General features: G+C 35.9%; 1 protein-coding gene across 5 annotated transcripts in view; it reads right to left on the reverse strand.

The window, feature by feature from the left end:
• The window catches only part of LOC126184089 (bestrophin-2-like), a 610,224-nt gene that overhangs the window by 171,885 nt on the left and 422,435 nt on the right, over window positions 1-15,904 (reverse strand). For all 5 annotated transcript variants that reach the window (XM_049926445.1, XM_049926446.1, XM_049926447.1 and 2 more), the window contains 2 exons: window positions 7,586-7,743; window positions 7,366-7,443 (listed from right to left, as the gene is read on the reverse strand). In XM_049926445.1, the coding sequence (XP_049782402.1) occupies window positions 7,366-7,443; window positions 7,586-7,743 (236 nt within the window). The remainder of the gene's footprint in view (window positions 1-7,365; window positions 7,444-7,585; window positions 7,744-15,904) is intronic.

Raw genomic sequence — 15,904 nt, forward strand, 5'->3', positions numbered from 1 at the left:
TGTCATCCTATTACCCCATTAACACAGACATTGGACTGTTGATGACAGGAAACATGTTGCCTGGTCAGATGATTCTCATTTCAAATTGTATAGAGCAGATGGACATGTACAGGTATGGAGACAATGTCATGATTCCATGGACCCTGCATGTCAGCAGGGGACTGCTCAAGCTTGTGGAGGCTCTGTAATGGTGTGGGGTGTGTGCAATTGGAGCAATATGGGATCCCTGATATGTATAGATACGACTGTGATAGGTGACACATATGTAAGCATCCTGTCTGATCACATGCATCCACTCTTGTCCATTGTGCATTCCGACAGACTTGGGCAATTCCAGCAGAACAATGCAATTCACCACACATTCAGAACTGCTACAGAGTGGCTCCAGAAACATTCTTCTGATTTTGAACACTTCTGCTGGCCACCAAACTCCCCAGACATGAACATTATTGAACATATCTGGAATGCCTTGCAACATGCTGCTCCAAAGAAATCTGAACTGCTCGTACTCTTATGCATTTATGGACAGCCCTGCAGGATTGTGTCAGTTCCCTCCAGCACTAATTCAGATATCAGTCGAGTCCATGCCACATTGTACTGTGGCACTTCTGTGTGCTCAGGGGGGCCCCTACATGATGTTAGGCACGTGTACCAGTTTCTTTGACTCTTCAGTGTAGAATTACTACAAACAGTGCTTCTACTATAGATTATATTGTCACCAACAGAGAGGCAGAGAACTATAAAGCAACAGTCACTGAAAACTGTCTGTCTGATCACAAGAGACAAGTAACCTCAGTAGAACAAAGTTTGAAGCCCAAGAATCTCTATATTAAATGCCAAGAAGTGCATTACAGTAACATAAGTACCTTCAGTCACAATTTGGATAAAGAAAGCTGGGTTGAAATTCAAAGTGACACAGGATATGCATACAGTTTTGGCTTCTTCATAACCAAATATTGTGAAGGTATTAAGGAGGCTCCCATATCAAAAATACATGTGTAACAAGTAATGTAAGACAAAACAAATAGATTACAAGGGAAACCAGGATTTCAAGCAAAAGGCTTAAAGTACTGCACAGAATCATTAAATATAAAACTAATTGCTCACATTTAAAATGGCACTACAAGGAATATAAAAAAAATCTACACCAAAGTAAAAAATATGTCAGGAAAATGGATGTTAAGCAGGACATAAAAAACTGAGACAACAAGGAAAACACAGTGTGAGTGATCATAAATATAGATACAGGAAAGACAATGTATAAAAATAATAGCTCCAAGGAAATCAGATGGGAAAATTCACTACAGAGAAACCCAGAAATTATAGATGAAGGATTTAATGACTACTTCATAAATGTATGCAGAAATCTGACAATGGATATGTCAAATCCAACAACAAGTGCTATGAATACTTTAATAGAAAAAAATTCACTATGAAATTCTATATACCTGTTTCCAAGAACTGAAGAAGAAATACCGAGAACCATAAATAATTTGAAAAACACAAAGACCTAGGACATCTATGGTATCTCAGATCAGATTATTAAGCTTTCATTCAAATTCATCATTACACCCTTGACCAATTAAATTAATGAAGCCATCACAGAAGGACAGTATCCAGATAGTTTAAAAATTGCTTGGGTGCTACCACTGTACAAAAAAGTTGACACTAGAAAACTTGAGAACTTCAGACCTGTTAGTATTATACCAGTAATATCTCAAATCTTTGAACATGTTCTGTAAACAGATTAATAAGCTTCTCCACATCACATAATATCATTGCCAGAAGCCAAAATGAATTCCAAAAAGGCGAATCTACTGCCTCAGCAACACAATAACTTGTGGACTATGTATTGCAAACACTTGACAGGCAAGAATCAATAATTGAAATATTCTGAGACCTATTATAGCTTTTGATCTATTTATTAATCACATCATTCTCTTGAAAAATCAAATTTTCATGGGGTGAGAGCATTGCATTCAGTATTATAAAATCCTACTTAATGAACAGATACCAAAAGGTAGAAATAACAGATGAGGAGAGAAATAACTACAACTTCCTTGGTATGCAAAAATGAGCTTCTGGATGAAATTAAACACAAATCAAAACTATCTGCAGATGACAGATACATTTTAATTAAGAGAATGGATTTAGAAGAAGCTACACAAGGAGCTGAAGGTTGTTATGCAGACTAGGTAACTGGTTCAGAAATAATAAACTCATAAAAAGCAAGCATCGTGCGCATTAAAAACAATCAATCAAAAGATAATGAGTTAGTTTTAAAAATCAAGGAAAACAAACTTGGACAAGTACCTTGTGTAAGATTTCCAGGTTTCCATCATGATGATTAATTAATAGGGACAGAGCACATCAATAGTAATATAAATTAAATCTAGGTAGCTACACACTATGGAAGGTATGCAAAATTATAAGTATTAAAGTCCTCAGATTGGTTTACTTTGCACACTTTGAATCAATAACTTCATATGGAACAGAACTACATGGAAGGTCAGTACATACAAGGAAGTTACTCAACATACAGAAAAGGACTATATGCAAAATGACCAATGTGAAACAGCAAACAAGATGTAGATCAAAATTTAAAGTTCTAAACATTTTGACAATGAAAATAATCAATTATTGATAATATAATGTAAATGGATAGATAAAAAACCTACTCACCAAGTACTATTTACAAAATTTGGCCTCTTAGTGTTGTAGCCCTGTTTTTATAATTTAAAAAATTCCCACTTTTACTAGCAAAATTTATTAATTTGCCAATTATTCAGTCTAGAAAATTTCATTTTTTGCCATTTTTGGTGGGCTCTGGGGCCCCTGCAGGAGTCAAAATTATTTATGTCAAATAATACCTACAATTTTGCATTTTTCCCCATTATCCGATCGTAATAGAAATTCCTAGGTGAAGCAATACATAAAATAAAGGAGAGGCAACCAGTCACCTACAGCAGATCAATGCATAAAGTACAGAAACACATAAGAGAAATCATCTTTCACGTTAGCTTTTGGGCACAAGCTCTTTTTCTAGAAAAAGTACACACATTCACACACACAACAACACAGGCATCCAAACACACACTCCCATAGCCACAGCAAGACTGGTTATTGATACTCAATTATTGAAAGTGCTTGCCTGAGCTGATACAGGTGAGGAGGAGTTAAGATTGGTTCATTGATTTGGGGGAGGAAACCATACAGCAAGGTCATTGGTCCCATCAGATCAGGGAAGGATGGGGAAGGAAGTCAGCTGTGCTCTTTCAAATGAACCTGGCACTTGCCTGAAGCAATTCAGGGAAATCATGTAAAATAAAAATCAGGATGGTCAGATGCATCTTTGAACCGTTGTACTCCCGAATGAGAGTCCAGTGTGCTAACCACTGTGCCACCTTGCTTGATGAGTTAAGAAGGGACACAAGTAGGATGTAGTGGGAAAGAAGCAGTCTTTGGACAAATGACTCTATGGTCACACAACAAGATGATAGGTGTACGAAGGGCAGAGAAAAGAGAGATGTAGTAAGAGGGTGAGGGGCAAAAAGGGAGAGGGAAAAGAGGAAACAAGAGAGAAAGATGGAGATATGGAGATGACGGGGGGAAAGGAAGAGAAGAGAGAAGGAAGAGTGGCAGAAAAGGGGGAAGAGGAGAGGGATGGGAGGGGGATTGAGAGGGGAAGAGAGAGAGAGAGAGAGAGAGAGAGAGAGAGAGAGAGAGAGAGAGAGAGAGATAATGTTCACTTTGGGAGGGGAGAGGAAGAGGAGGATGGAGAAAGCGGTGCATGATCTGTATGGAGAATCGATTATTACATTTCTGATACTCTCCTACAAGAGACAGAAATCAGTGGACATGACATAATGAGGAGCAAAGACTCAAATCTGTATAATAATGCAAACAATCCTGTTGGAGGATCATCCACAACTGAGCATTATACCAGAGGTCGAAAATACCACTTCAGTTGTAAATTTCTTTTATTATCACGACCAGTTTCAGGCTCTCATAAGCCCATCCTCAGGTGTCACACTGGAAATAGAAAGATAATTTTTGCAGATCACAACACATAAAAAAACAAAAAAGTTCATAAAAAAGTTTTAAGAATCTTTTAAAAACATTTCAAAACCGCCGGTCGGGCTAGGTACTGTGGACACTATGTCAATGCAATAGTGACACCAGACAGTACCACAGATGACTATGTGGGTAGGGAAATATATAAATAACACCAGGACACTTACAATGTGTTGTGACCCCAGAGTGACACGTTTGTCATGTACTAGGTGTGGTGTGCTACCTATGAGTGCAGAACAGAGAGTAGCAGAAGCAAATGAGGAAGCAAATTGGTGAAACAGAGTGGTAAAAGTGCTGCCATCTATTGATGGAGAGAAGAACGAGGGGCCATTAGCCCAGCTGTTCACAATTTGAATTAGTGGTTTGCACTTAAAACAAAGAAAAAAAAAGAAAAAAAAAACATAAAAAATACATGAGGAGCTGCTTCAAAAACGAAAAGTTTCAAATCTGCTCTCACCAACCAACTGAAGGATTATAACTATTCCATTTCAAATATAAACACAAATTGCAACATTCTACATATAAAATGTAAGGGCCCTGTTTTTAACATTTTATAAGAAATAGAATTCATCTGCAGCATTTTCCATGATCCGTCTGGCACTTTGAATGAGCAAACTGCACTTAAGCATGCAGTCCTGCTGAATAACTTTTCTAGTTTGAAGCAGCATCCAGCCTCAATGCATGTTTCCTATAGTGAGGTCCACAAGGTCCACCTAGTTCATTTTACATAGCTGTAAAATTGACCCCTCTTAATGAAAGTTTGCATGTTTTTCATTTTATCTATGACTATGGCACATTATAGTACTGTGGCATTATCTGTGCCCTCACTAATTAAAAAATTTACCTGTCTTTCATTATGTAAAATGCGTTTCGGGTCTTATCTCATGTAAGCTTCGATTTGTTGTTGACTGGTGGCTAGCAGGTTTTAAACTGACCTCACTTTTAATGTGTCCTTTTAGTGCTATTGCTGCTAGCTGTCAATTGGCCTATTACTTTCTGACAGCTTAGACTGTAAGGTTTCACTACTTTTCCTGTTGATCAGTAATGAGAGCTTGTAAATTGGAGTGGCACATGTGTATGGTTTTATTAACTGATGACTGTGGTGGGTTGTTCCATGATGCCACTATATATCCCCACTAAATTCCAAAAACTTGTTTTAACTTGTTTTTCACTCATGTAAAAGAAAAGTTTCATTATGCTTTCAGTTTATATAATAATCTTATACCACAGCTTTCGTTCAGTTTTACCACATCACTGTAACGACCTGTTCCATAAGCTCCTTTACTATGCCAATGCAGTTTTAACTTATGTCACATATTTTTTCTTCATTTTAAATGTAAACCACTAATTCAAATTTTGAATGGCCGGGCTAGTGGCCCTGCATTCTTCTCTCTATCAGTAGATGGCAGCACTTTTGCCACTCTGATTTACCAATTTGCTTCCTCCTTCAGTTCCAGTACTCCCTGTTCTGTACTCATAGGTAGCACACTGCATCTAGTACATGTCCACAGCAGTGCTAGAGGGCTACAACACAGTGTAAGTGTCCTGGTGTTATTTGTATATTTCCCTACCCAGGCAGTGATCCGTAGTACTGTTTGGTGTCATTTTTGCATTGACATAGGTTTCACAGCACCTAGCCCGACCGGCTGTTTCGAAATGTTTTTGAAAAGTTTTTTTAAACTTTTTTATGAATTTTTTGTTTTTTATATGTGTTGCGACATGTAAAAATTATCTACCACCTCTTGATATTTCCAGTGCGACACCTGAGGATAGGCTTATGAGATCCCGAAACTGGTTGTGATAATAAAAGAAATTTACAACTGAAGCACTATTTTCAACTTCTGGCTGTATAATAATGGAATGGTGCATAAAATAAGGAAAAGGTTGATACTCAGTTCTTGAAAGCAGTTGCCTGAGCTGATGGAGGTGAGGAGGAGGTAGGGAAGAATGCAAGGAGCGGTAACAGGGAAGAGGCAGGTCTTTTGAGATATGGCTCCGTGGCTGCATAACAAGATGAAAGGTAGGTTTTTTGGGCAGCAGAACACTCCCCACATTCCTCAAAGTATGTTCTGCCACTCACCCAATCTACAGAATATCCTTATCTACCCCTGTTCCAATCCTGCAACCCCCGAGTCTTTCCATTGTGGTTGGCCCATACACCCAGCACACCTCCTCCAACTGCAGTCGTCATGGATGTTATCTACCTAATAAAGGGTAGGGCCACATGAAAAAGCAACCATGTCATATATCAGCTATGCTGCAATTACTGCATTCAGTGCGAGCATGACACTTAACCAACTGTCTGTTCCCTACTGCCAAGCTGTGGCAAACCACAAACTTGACCAGCCAGTTGTCAAACATGTTGTATATCCCAACACAAATGTCTTCAACAGTTGCTTCAGTATGCAGGCCATGTGGATACTCACTTCCAGCACAAGTTTATCTGAACTATGCAGATGGGAATTGTCTCTCTTCACTCTCACAATTGCCATGGGCTATGTCCACATAACTCCATCTCCATCCAAATCAGGATCAGGTACTGCTTTCTTCTACCCCTTGCCCTCCCTCTCATTTCCTATAACTCTTTCTGGTACATCCTCTCTACTCTTCTCATCTTGTTGTGTGGTCATGGAGTCTGTCCAAAGACCTCTCTCCTGCTACCCCTACTTACATTCATCTGTCTTCCCCACCCCTATCAGCTCAGGGAACTGCTTTCAACAATTTAGTATCAATAATCACTCTTGTGTGCGATTGTGTGTGTGTGTGTGTGTGTGTGTGTGTGTGTGTGTGTGTGTGTGTGTGTGTGTGAATGTGCTTACTTCAGGTAGAAAAAGAGATGTGATGTGTTATTTGCTCTGCACATTGGTCTGCTGTAGGTGAATGGTTACCTTTCTCTTATTTTACATACCAATCTATTGTTAGACAGACTTGATCCCACTCCTCATATGTCCACTAATTTTGGTCTCCTGTAGGTGAATATCAGAAACATAATAATGGATTTTGAGTTTTGTTACTACGTTTTTCTATAAATACTTGTTGTATTGGACAATGCTTATTGAGACTCAGAAAAAAGAGAACAAAGATTTTAAAGACAATATTTTCTTCACTGAGCAAGATAGATATTGCCATTTTTAAATCTGAACAGGAAAATGAAAAGATTAATCATAGTTAAAAAAGAAACTTATGTGAAAGTTACATTTTGCGAACACATTCAGATATATGCTACAGCTGCTGAAAAACTAACAGCTATGAATAAAATAATCAAATGAAGTTTCTTAAATATTATCTTACTTGTGTGTAAACAAGTGGTATGCTGACCCAATCATAACTCCATAGAAGCCCACATTTAGAGCGGAAATCATTGAACTCCTGAAACAATGATATTTGTGAGAGAGTTTGATTATCTAATAATAATACTATTAGAGCATTTTTGTATCCTGTGATAAGAAGAGAATTACTTCAAATATGTAAACAATTTATTTCATAGGATGTTAAAATACCTATCAGTTACCTCCATTATTATTTTAAGACCCTGAGCATCATTTATCCTGCCAGTTCTCCTTGTTTCCTTCAACAGGCTGATAAACCAGGTACATGGTATCCAATATGTATTAAACTCAACACTTGGAACTGACTGATACATTTCCAGCTCAACAGGTGTCATGAAACCTGCAAAAACATTATAGCTTTAGGTGTGAGATGACAATAATGTTGATAAGCAAGATTCAGATGATGAAAAAATTTCATTTATTTTAGAGAAGACAGTAGCAGTAATTAGTTATCTACATAAGATAATCAGATAACTAAGGACAGCAAGGTCTGGGAATGTGTAGCTAACAAATTGCTAGGAATTGCCTGTTTAGTGGATCAGATGGAGTACTGTGAATGTATGGGAGCTGAAATCCTTGTCAAGTTGTATAGATTATAAAAGTTTGATTTTGGATGAAACAGAAATATAACATAGTAAATTTAAAAATGAAACAGAGAAAATGAGGGTAAGACATACTGAGAAAGGAAGGAATAGTGAATATTTATAATTACAGTAATTAATTATTCAGTGAAATTATAGTTAATAATCAAAGAAACAATGAAGTTCTTAAATGCTCACTACAGCATAAAATTTGTCATGGAACATATCTAAATGACCAAGCAAGGAGAATCTGTAATAGTGAGAGTGAACAGAGATAGCTCCATTGATATATAAAGTGGACATTTCTTTCTTTATGATAACTGAATCAATACTGACTGCATCAAAATACTGGAGGAGTTGCACACTAATGAACTGGTTTGTTGCTAAATGTTCAGATACACTCCAAGGACACTGTAAACGTCTGTAAAAATGTCATGTGGGTGGCTGCAAGAACACAAAACGTACCACATACAATAAAAAGCTTGGAATTTAAATATAGTATCACTAATTACTGCACTAAATGTAAGATGACAGTAGCAAGCAGGGAAAAAATCACAGTCATTCATTATTAAGCAAAAACTTTAAATGTTTACTCAAGAAATGATGTCTTCAATATAGAAGATGGGAAAAATTACATAAACAAAACATTAAATTAACCGAATTTAAAGCAGTATTGTTGCTCTACACATGCATAAAAATGGCTTTTGGAAAACCATGTTCATATATCTTGTGATTAATTTGTGATAACACGTGAATTCTGAAAATTAGATTTGAAAGTGATATTATAGCAAGACCAGGTTATGATGTTCAATTGTTTATTTTTAAATGCAGAAAAATCAGATGTAAATCTGCCAGACTACCAAGACAACACAAATTTCATAATCTTGGAATACAACAAGTACACACATTTTAAACAATTTGATACAATCACCCATAGAGAATAAGACAATGAAATATTGTCTTCAGTCTTTACAGATGAATGTAAGTACTTTTAGAAGCTCCCATCAAGGAAGACCAGTTTGGATTTCGTAGAAATGTTGAACATGTGAGGCAATACTGATTCTACAACTTATCTTAGAAGATAGATTAAGGAAAGGCAAACTTACATTTCTAGCATTTGTAGAGTTAGAGAAAGCTTTTGACAATGTTGACTGGAATACTCTCTTTCAAATTTGGAAGGTGGCAAGGGTCAAATACAGGGAGCAAAAGGCTGTTTACAATTTGTATAGAAACCAGATGGCAGTTATGAGTTGTGGGGCACGAAAGGGAAGCAGTGGTTGAGAAGGGTGTGCAACAGGGTTGGAGCCTATCTCCGATGTTATTAAATCTGTATATTGAGCAAGCAGAAAAGGAAACAAAAGAAAAATTTGGAGTAGGAGTTAAAATCCATGGAGAAGAAATAAAAACCTTGAGGTTTGCCAATGACATTGTAATTTTGTCAGAGACAGCAAAGGACTTGGAAGAGCAGTTGAACAGAAAGGACACTGTCTTGGAAGTAGGATATAAGATGAACATCAACAAAAGCAAAACGAGGATAATGGAATGTAGTTGAATTAAATCACGTGATGTTGAGGGAATTAGATTAGGAAATGAGACATTACGATGCCACGGCTATATAAAGCCCACCCGGCTGACACATTAATTCTGTGTGGATAGTTTTGTTCAGTGCATGCTGCAGATGTGTTTTGTGTTCTGACTTTAGTGTCTAGTGGACTATTTTATATGACTTTATTTTATTCATTTACTTCAGTCTCTTAGTGTATTGTGAATTACATTTACAATGAATAAATTTGTTACCAAAAATGGGTGACTGTAAGTTGATGATATCGTAAGTCAACCCCAGTAAGTATAGTGTTATCAACTGATTCCTCATCTTCAGGCAAGAACTGTTCACAGGTGCAACCTGGACAATCCAATAAGGGAAGATCATTTCAGAAGTCTTGGTTGGTCAAATATACATGTCTAGAATATGAAACATCTACCAAAAAAGTTTTTTGCAAAACCTGCAGAGAGGCAGATGCTAAAAATCAATAACAATTTTCTTCAAAAAAAGAAGATGCATTTACTTCTGTAGGGTTTTCTGACTGGAAAAAGGCTTTGGAAAAATTCTGTCTTCATGAAAATATGATCACGCATAAAGAAGGTGTTCTGAAATTAAATTCTATCACTAACCAAAGTCTGGCCTCCCAATTGAATGAACAGTTAGATAGTGATATGAAGAAAGGCTGTTTAGCTCTTGACACAATGTTTACTACTGTGCAATTTCTATGCTGACAAGGACTAGCAATTAGAGGGCATGAAGATGTAAACTCAAGTTTTTTTCAACTGTTGGAACTCCGAAAGAATGACATACCTGAGTTTAAAGATTCGTTAGGGTGTTCGGGGTATAAGTGGACATCCCATGATATTCAAAATGAGATCATTGATCTACTAGGAAAGTCGGTGTTGAGAATGGTATTGGCTTCAATCAAGAAGACTGAACATTTTTCTATTATGGTTGATGAAACAAGTGATTCTTTGAGTCACGAACAAGTGTCATTTTGTATTTGTACTGTCAATGATTCCTTAATCATCAACAAAAACTTTATTGTCTTCTATGAGATCCCCAACATTGAATCACAAATTCTGTTTAGTATTTTAAAAGATAATGGATACCTTAAGAGCACAGTGCTATGATTATGCCTCGAATATGAGAGGTAAGCACAAAGGACTAAAAAAGTTAGTCTTGGATATACAACCAAAATCAAGTTATATGCATGGCACTGCTCATAGTTTAGACTTGGCAGTTGTAGACAGTCTCCACCATCTTATGTCTATGAGGGATATTATGGCTTTAGCCAAGGACTTAATAAACACCATAAAGGAATCCAACAAAGACGCATACGCTGTGAGAACGCCAATGACCAAGCTGGTCTACAACTCCTTTGCCTGACTCAATGGACTATGTGAGCTTTTTGTATATTGAGAATATTGAAAAACTTTGAAGAACTTCTTGAGTTTTTGAAATATTTTCTGCAGAGGACAAAACAGAGGCAGGTTACAAATGTGCAGGCTACCTTGAGGCAATGTTACAATTCAAGACTTATTTCTTTTTATGTCTTTATTGCCACACAGTGAACCCAGCAGAGGATGTCAGTGGAAAAATTCAATGCCCTCATCTAAGAGTTGCTGATCTGGAAAAAATATATGAGGGCTTGATATGTATATTGAATGGAAAGCGTGATATTTTTGAACACTTTTGGGATTCTTGGAATTGAAGTATACCAAAGAAGTATGAAAACAACAAAGCCAGCTCACTGCACACTTTCAAAACACCATAGGAATACTACAAAGCTATTTACATTGAAGTTTGTGAAATGGTGCAATCTTGCATTACTGAGCAGTTTGCTTCAACTGCACTCACACAGGTCATTGTAGTTGAACAAGAGTGCTTGCATTTAATAAACAGAGGTGAAACAAATTTGGAAAAATCAACTGAGTTTTTCAAAAAAGACTTAGAGATTGAGAGACTGCACTTACACTAGAATATGTTACCCGATATCGCTATTAAAAAACAACTGCTATTAAAAAACATGCATGATGTAAGAAAGTACATTACACAAGAGCCTGCAGTTGGAGAAATGTTATGTGAAGTAGTGAAATGCAATCAGCTTCTCCAAATAGGTTCAATCACAACAGCAACAGCAGAATGATCATGTAGAACACTTAGATGTCTGAAGTCATATCTCTGATCAACAATGGGATGGAAGTAATTGAACAACTTGGCTGTTCTTCATGCCCACCGAGATGTTTTGGATGAATTGGATATCTGACCAGTCATCAACAACTTCATATTCAGTAATCCACTCAAATGGTTGACATTTGTATCTTTCTTAAGACACTCTAGTCCTAATAATGGCATTTAGAGCAATATTAAAAATCTTTATTAAATACAGAATTAAATACATACATAATGTTAAATTTTCAGTTTTGAAATATTAGTACTATTTAGTACTATATTACTATAGTACTGTATTAGTTAATTTCACATACTTAAATATTTTTAGGGTGTAAGACCCATTTAAAACCCACTATTTACATACTTTTTGACAAAGTCATACTGTATTAAATTTATTAACTGTATTAAGGTATTAACTTTGAGATATTGTTTTTATGTAATGTACCCTGAGCCTTATTCAAAGTAAGCTTAAATTAGTTATTTCACTTTTTAATCAAAGTGCTATTACTGTGTGACAGCAATATTTGATGTTTTATTCTTTTAATGATAGTTTAGGATTTATTTAAATATGATTTCAGTCTCTTCAGAGCTATACATTCATTGCTCTGTAATTGTCTGTAAGCATGATTATTACTGTAAATTAAATTAGATTTTTACGAAAATACTGTGCATGTTTATGTTTTGTTTCTTTTCTCAAAGCTAAAAATGTGTCAGGCTTGTTGAATTATCTAGAGTCCACTTTCTGGGGTTCTAATGTTGATCATATGACTCTAAAATGCTTAAAAAACTTTAAAAATCACCATTTTTCGTCTAAAATTCAGAAAATTTCCCAGGGCAAGAGCCCCAGTATGCTCCCCCCCCCCCCCCCCCCCCAAAAAATTTTTTGTAAGTTGGTGCCCTTGCTTGATACCCCATATGATTGAACTTTTGACAATAAGCATAGGTGTCATACTGAATCAAATGTTTCTCAGAAATTAAGAAATACTGCATATACTTGACTGCCGTAATCTGAGCTTTCAGTGTGCCATGTGAGAAAAATGATGGTTGGGTTTCACATGATTGATGTTTCTGAAATCCATGTTGGTTGGCATGGAGGAGGCCATTCTGTTGCAGATACCTCACTGTGTTTGAGCTCAAAACAAGTTCTAAGATTCTACAACAAATCAATGTCAGGGATACTAGACAGTAGTTTTGTGGATCATTTCTTCTACCCTTCTTGCAGATGTGTGTGAGCTGCACTTTTTTTCAAGAACTAAGCATGGTTTTTTGTTTGAGGGATCTATGATAAGATTATAATTAGAAGAGGGGCTAAAACAGCTGAAAATTCAGTACAGAATCTGATAGGGATTCCATCTGGCCTTGGAGCTTTGTTCAGTTTTAATGATTCCAGCTGTTTCTCAACACCACTGACACTAATAGTTTTCACTCATATTTTCAGTGGTATGAGGATAAAATTGGGGCAATAATGGGTTTTCCTTTGTAAAGGAACATTTTAAAGCAGAGTTAAGCATTTCAGCATTCACCACTCTGCTAACTTTGTACATTTCTCAGCCACTTGTGGCTCCAAGATATGGATGTTATGATCAGTTTTGATGTAGTCTCCCTCTTTACAAGTGGTGCACTTTCTGACTACTTGGAATTAATAATGAAAAAGTGCTACAGTACTCTTTGGGCACATTCTGACATCAGCTTATTTTCTATTTGATGGAAAATATTATGAACAAGCTGATGATGTGGTGATGGGTAGTCATTATTTCCATCATTGCAAAACATATAAATGGAACACTTTGAAGTAAAGTCACTAAATTCTGTTATGACAAAATCAATGTGTTTCTATGTGGACCATACATTTGTGGTACAGCAACATGGAGTAGAAAAGCTTGAAGAGATCCTGGTACATTTACACTCCAGCCATTTCAGTATCAAACTGAGTGGGCGTTGCCATCAAAATCAAGAACATTTGAGAAAAAGGCTGGGATTGAAACAGAGAAAGAGAAGCCAAAAACCACTTATCTACCTTATTCGAGAAGATTGGTAGACTATTATGGAAACATGACATGCAGTGTATTTCATTCCCATCAATTAACAAGATAATAATTTTCCTTTTTAATGGTAAAGATGATCCAGACTTCTGAAAGCTGTATGTGTATTGCCTTTCATGAGAAAGTGGAATGTCTCACCTAGGGCTGGCTATCAGAACAGGACAACAAATCCTCATTCATTATACAGGATGGTAATATTATAAAAGAACCAAAATCATTATGTAACTTCTTTAATAAATATATAATATCACCAACAGGAAACCCAACATATACTTTAGAAATGTACCAAGAGATACCAAATCACACCCCTCAAGCAGTGAGTTTTAAATTTGATAAGGTTAAAGAAAATGAAATAAGCAAGAGACTCTTCAAATTAAAGAACAAATACTCAGCTTGATGGGATGGTAAGTTGAGTGTAGTAGCTAAAAATGCATAAAAGAAATAGTGAAATCACTAACGTACTTCATAAACTATAGAATCAGAATCAGAAGAATCAGAATTTTTACTGTCCCATAATATACAATCACAAGTTTTAATGTACAGGGGACTCTTCAATACTCCAATAGTATTAAAGAAAGCATTTATCCTAGAAGTCTAAAATGAGCATTGTTAAACCAGTGCATAAGAAGGGGAATACAAAAAAGGTTTCAAACTACTGCCAAATATAATTGATCCCTACCTTTTGTAAGGTTTTTGATATGGTGTTGCTTTCTCAGCACTCTGTTTATTTTACAAAGAACAAATTGTTAATAGGAACACAGTACAACTTTCAGAAAAATCAGTGTACAACTACTGCAGTTGCTGAATTTCTCCATAAAGTATTCACTGTTATAGACCAAGATATGAAGTCATCAGGCAAATTCATAGATCTTTCCAAAGCCTTCAACTCAGTCAACCATGGGTTGCTCATCAAGAAATTGAAGGCTTAAAACATCAAGAACTCATCTATATAATTACTTACTACTTATTTGACAAATCACAAAAAGTATACTGAACTTTCATGTAAAATAGATAATAAGATAACAGATTTCCAGTCTTCTAGAGATACAATAATACTGGGGTACTGTAGGGATCAATCCCTGGTCCCTTTCTCTTCTTGGTTTATGTCAGTGAGATGACACAACCATTCAACTCACATCCAGTAACCTGTGTTGATGACACTGCCCTCTTATTTTATGATAAAGACTTTGAGATATTACACCCAGCTGCAAATAAGGATGGGATGGAAGTAACCACATGTTTTCTACATCAGGGTCTAAACATTAACATCAGTAAATCCCTGCTACTAACATTTAAAACAACTGGTTTTCATGAGGCTAAAATAAACAATATTTGTGGTATTACATCAGCAGAAACAGATAACATTTAATTTATTGGTGTGCAAGTGGACAAAAATCTCTGTTGAGTAAATCACATTACTTCTGTACATGAGAAAATCAGCAGTAACTTGTATCTGATAAATCAGCTCTCAAAAATATTCCCAAGTCAAACACTAACATTTGTTTACTAAGGAACAGTTTATCCATTTCTTAATTATGGTACTGAACTGTCAGGTTGTGTTGTAGACTTGCATCTAAATAAAATATTAGTATTACAAAAAAAGGCTAGGTTAATGCATGGACTACAGCTGCAGCGTCGTGTCATGAAATCTTTGTCCAACATAAATATTTAACAGTATATTTCTTGTACTTTTATAAACTTATTATAATATTTCTGAATAGCAAAAACAAAGTAAATAAGTGCAGTGATACACTTAATTATAACACTAGAAGTAAGGGTAACTATTTCAAGCAGAGGGCAAAACTAAAAATTATTGACAATAGTCCTTATATTAATGGGCGGATATAGTTCAACAAGCTGCCACATGCTTTGAAAACTTGTGAGCCACAGCTGTTCCACAGGGATTTAAAAGCCTTCTTAGTAAATAAACGTTTATTTTCACTCAGTGAATTCTAACTTACTTGCCCTCCATTGTAACATGTAATATAAGTAGGATATTGAGATGAATGTATGTACCACTGTATGTAAGTGTTATCTACATTAATCTACTCATACTATGTATGACATTTGCAAAAATCATTATCTTGATAGTCTAACACAAAAAATATAAATAAATAAATAAAGAATGCTTTCTATTAAACTTTTGTGTGACCTGTAACA

This window comes from Schistocerca cancellata, chromosome 4 (assembly GCF_023864275.1).
Source record: "Schistocerca cancellata isolate TAMUIC-IGC-003103 chromosome 4, iqSchCanc2.1, whole genome shotgun sequence".
Classification (NCBI taxonomy): Eukaryota; Metazoa; Arthropoda; class Insecta; order Orthoptera; family Acrididae; genus Schistocerca; species Schistocerca cancellata.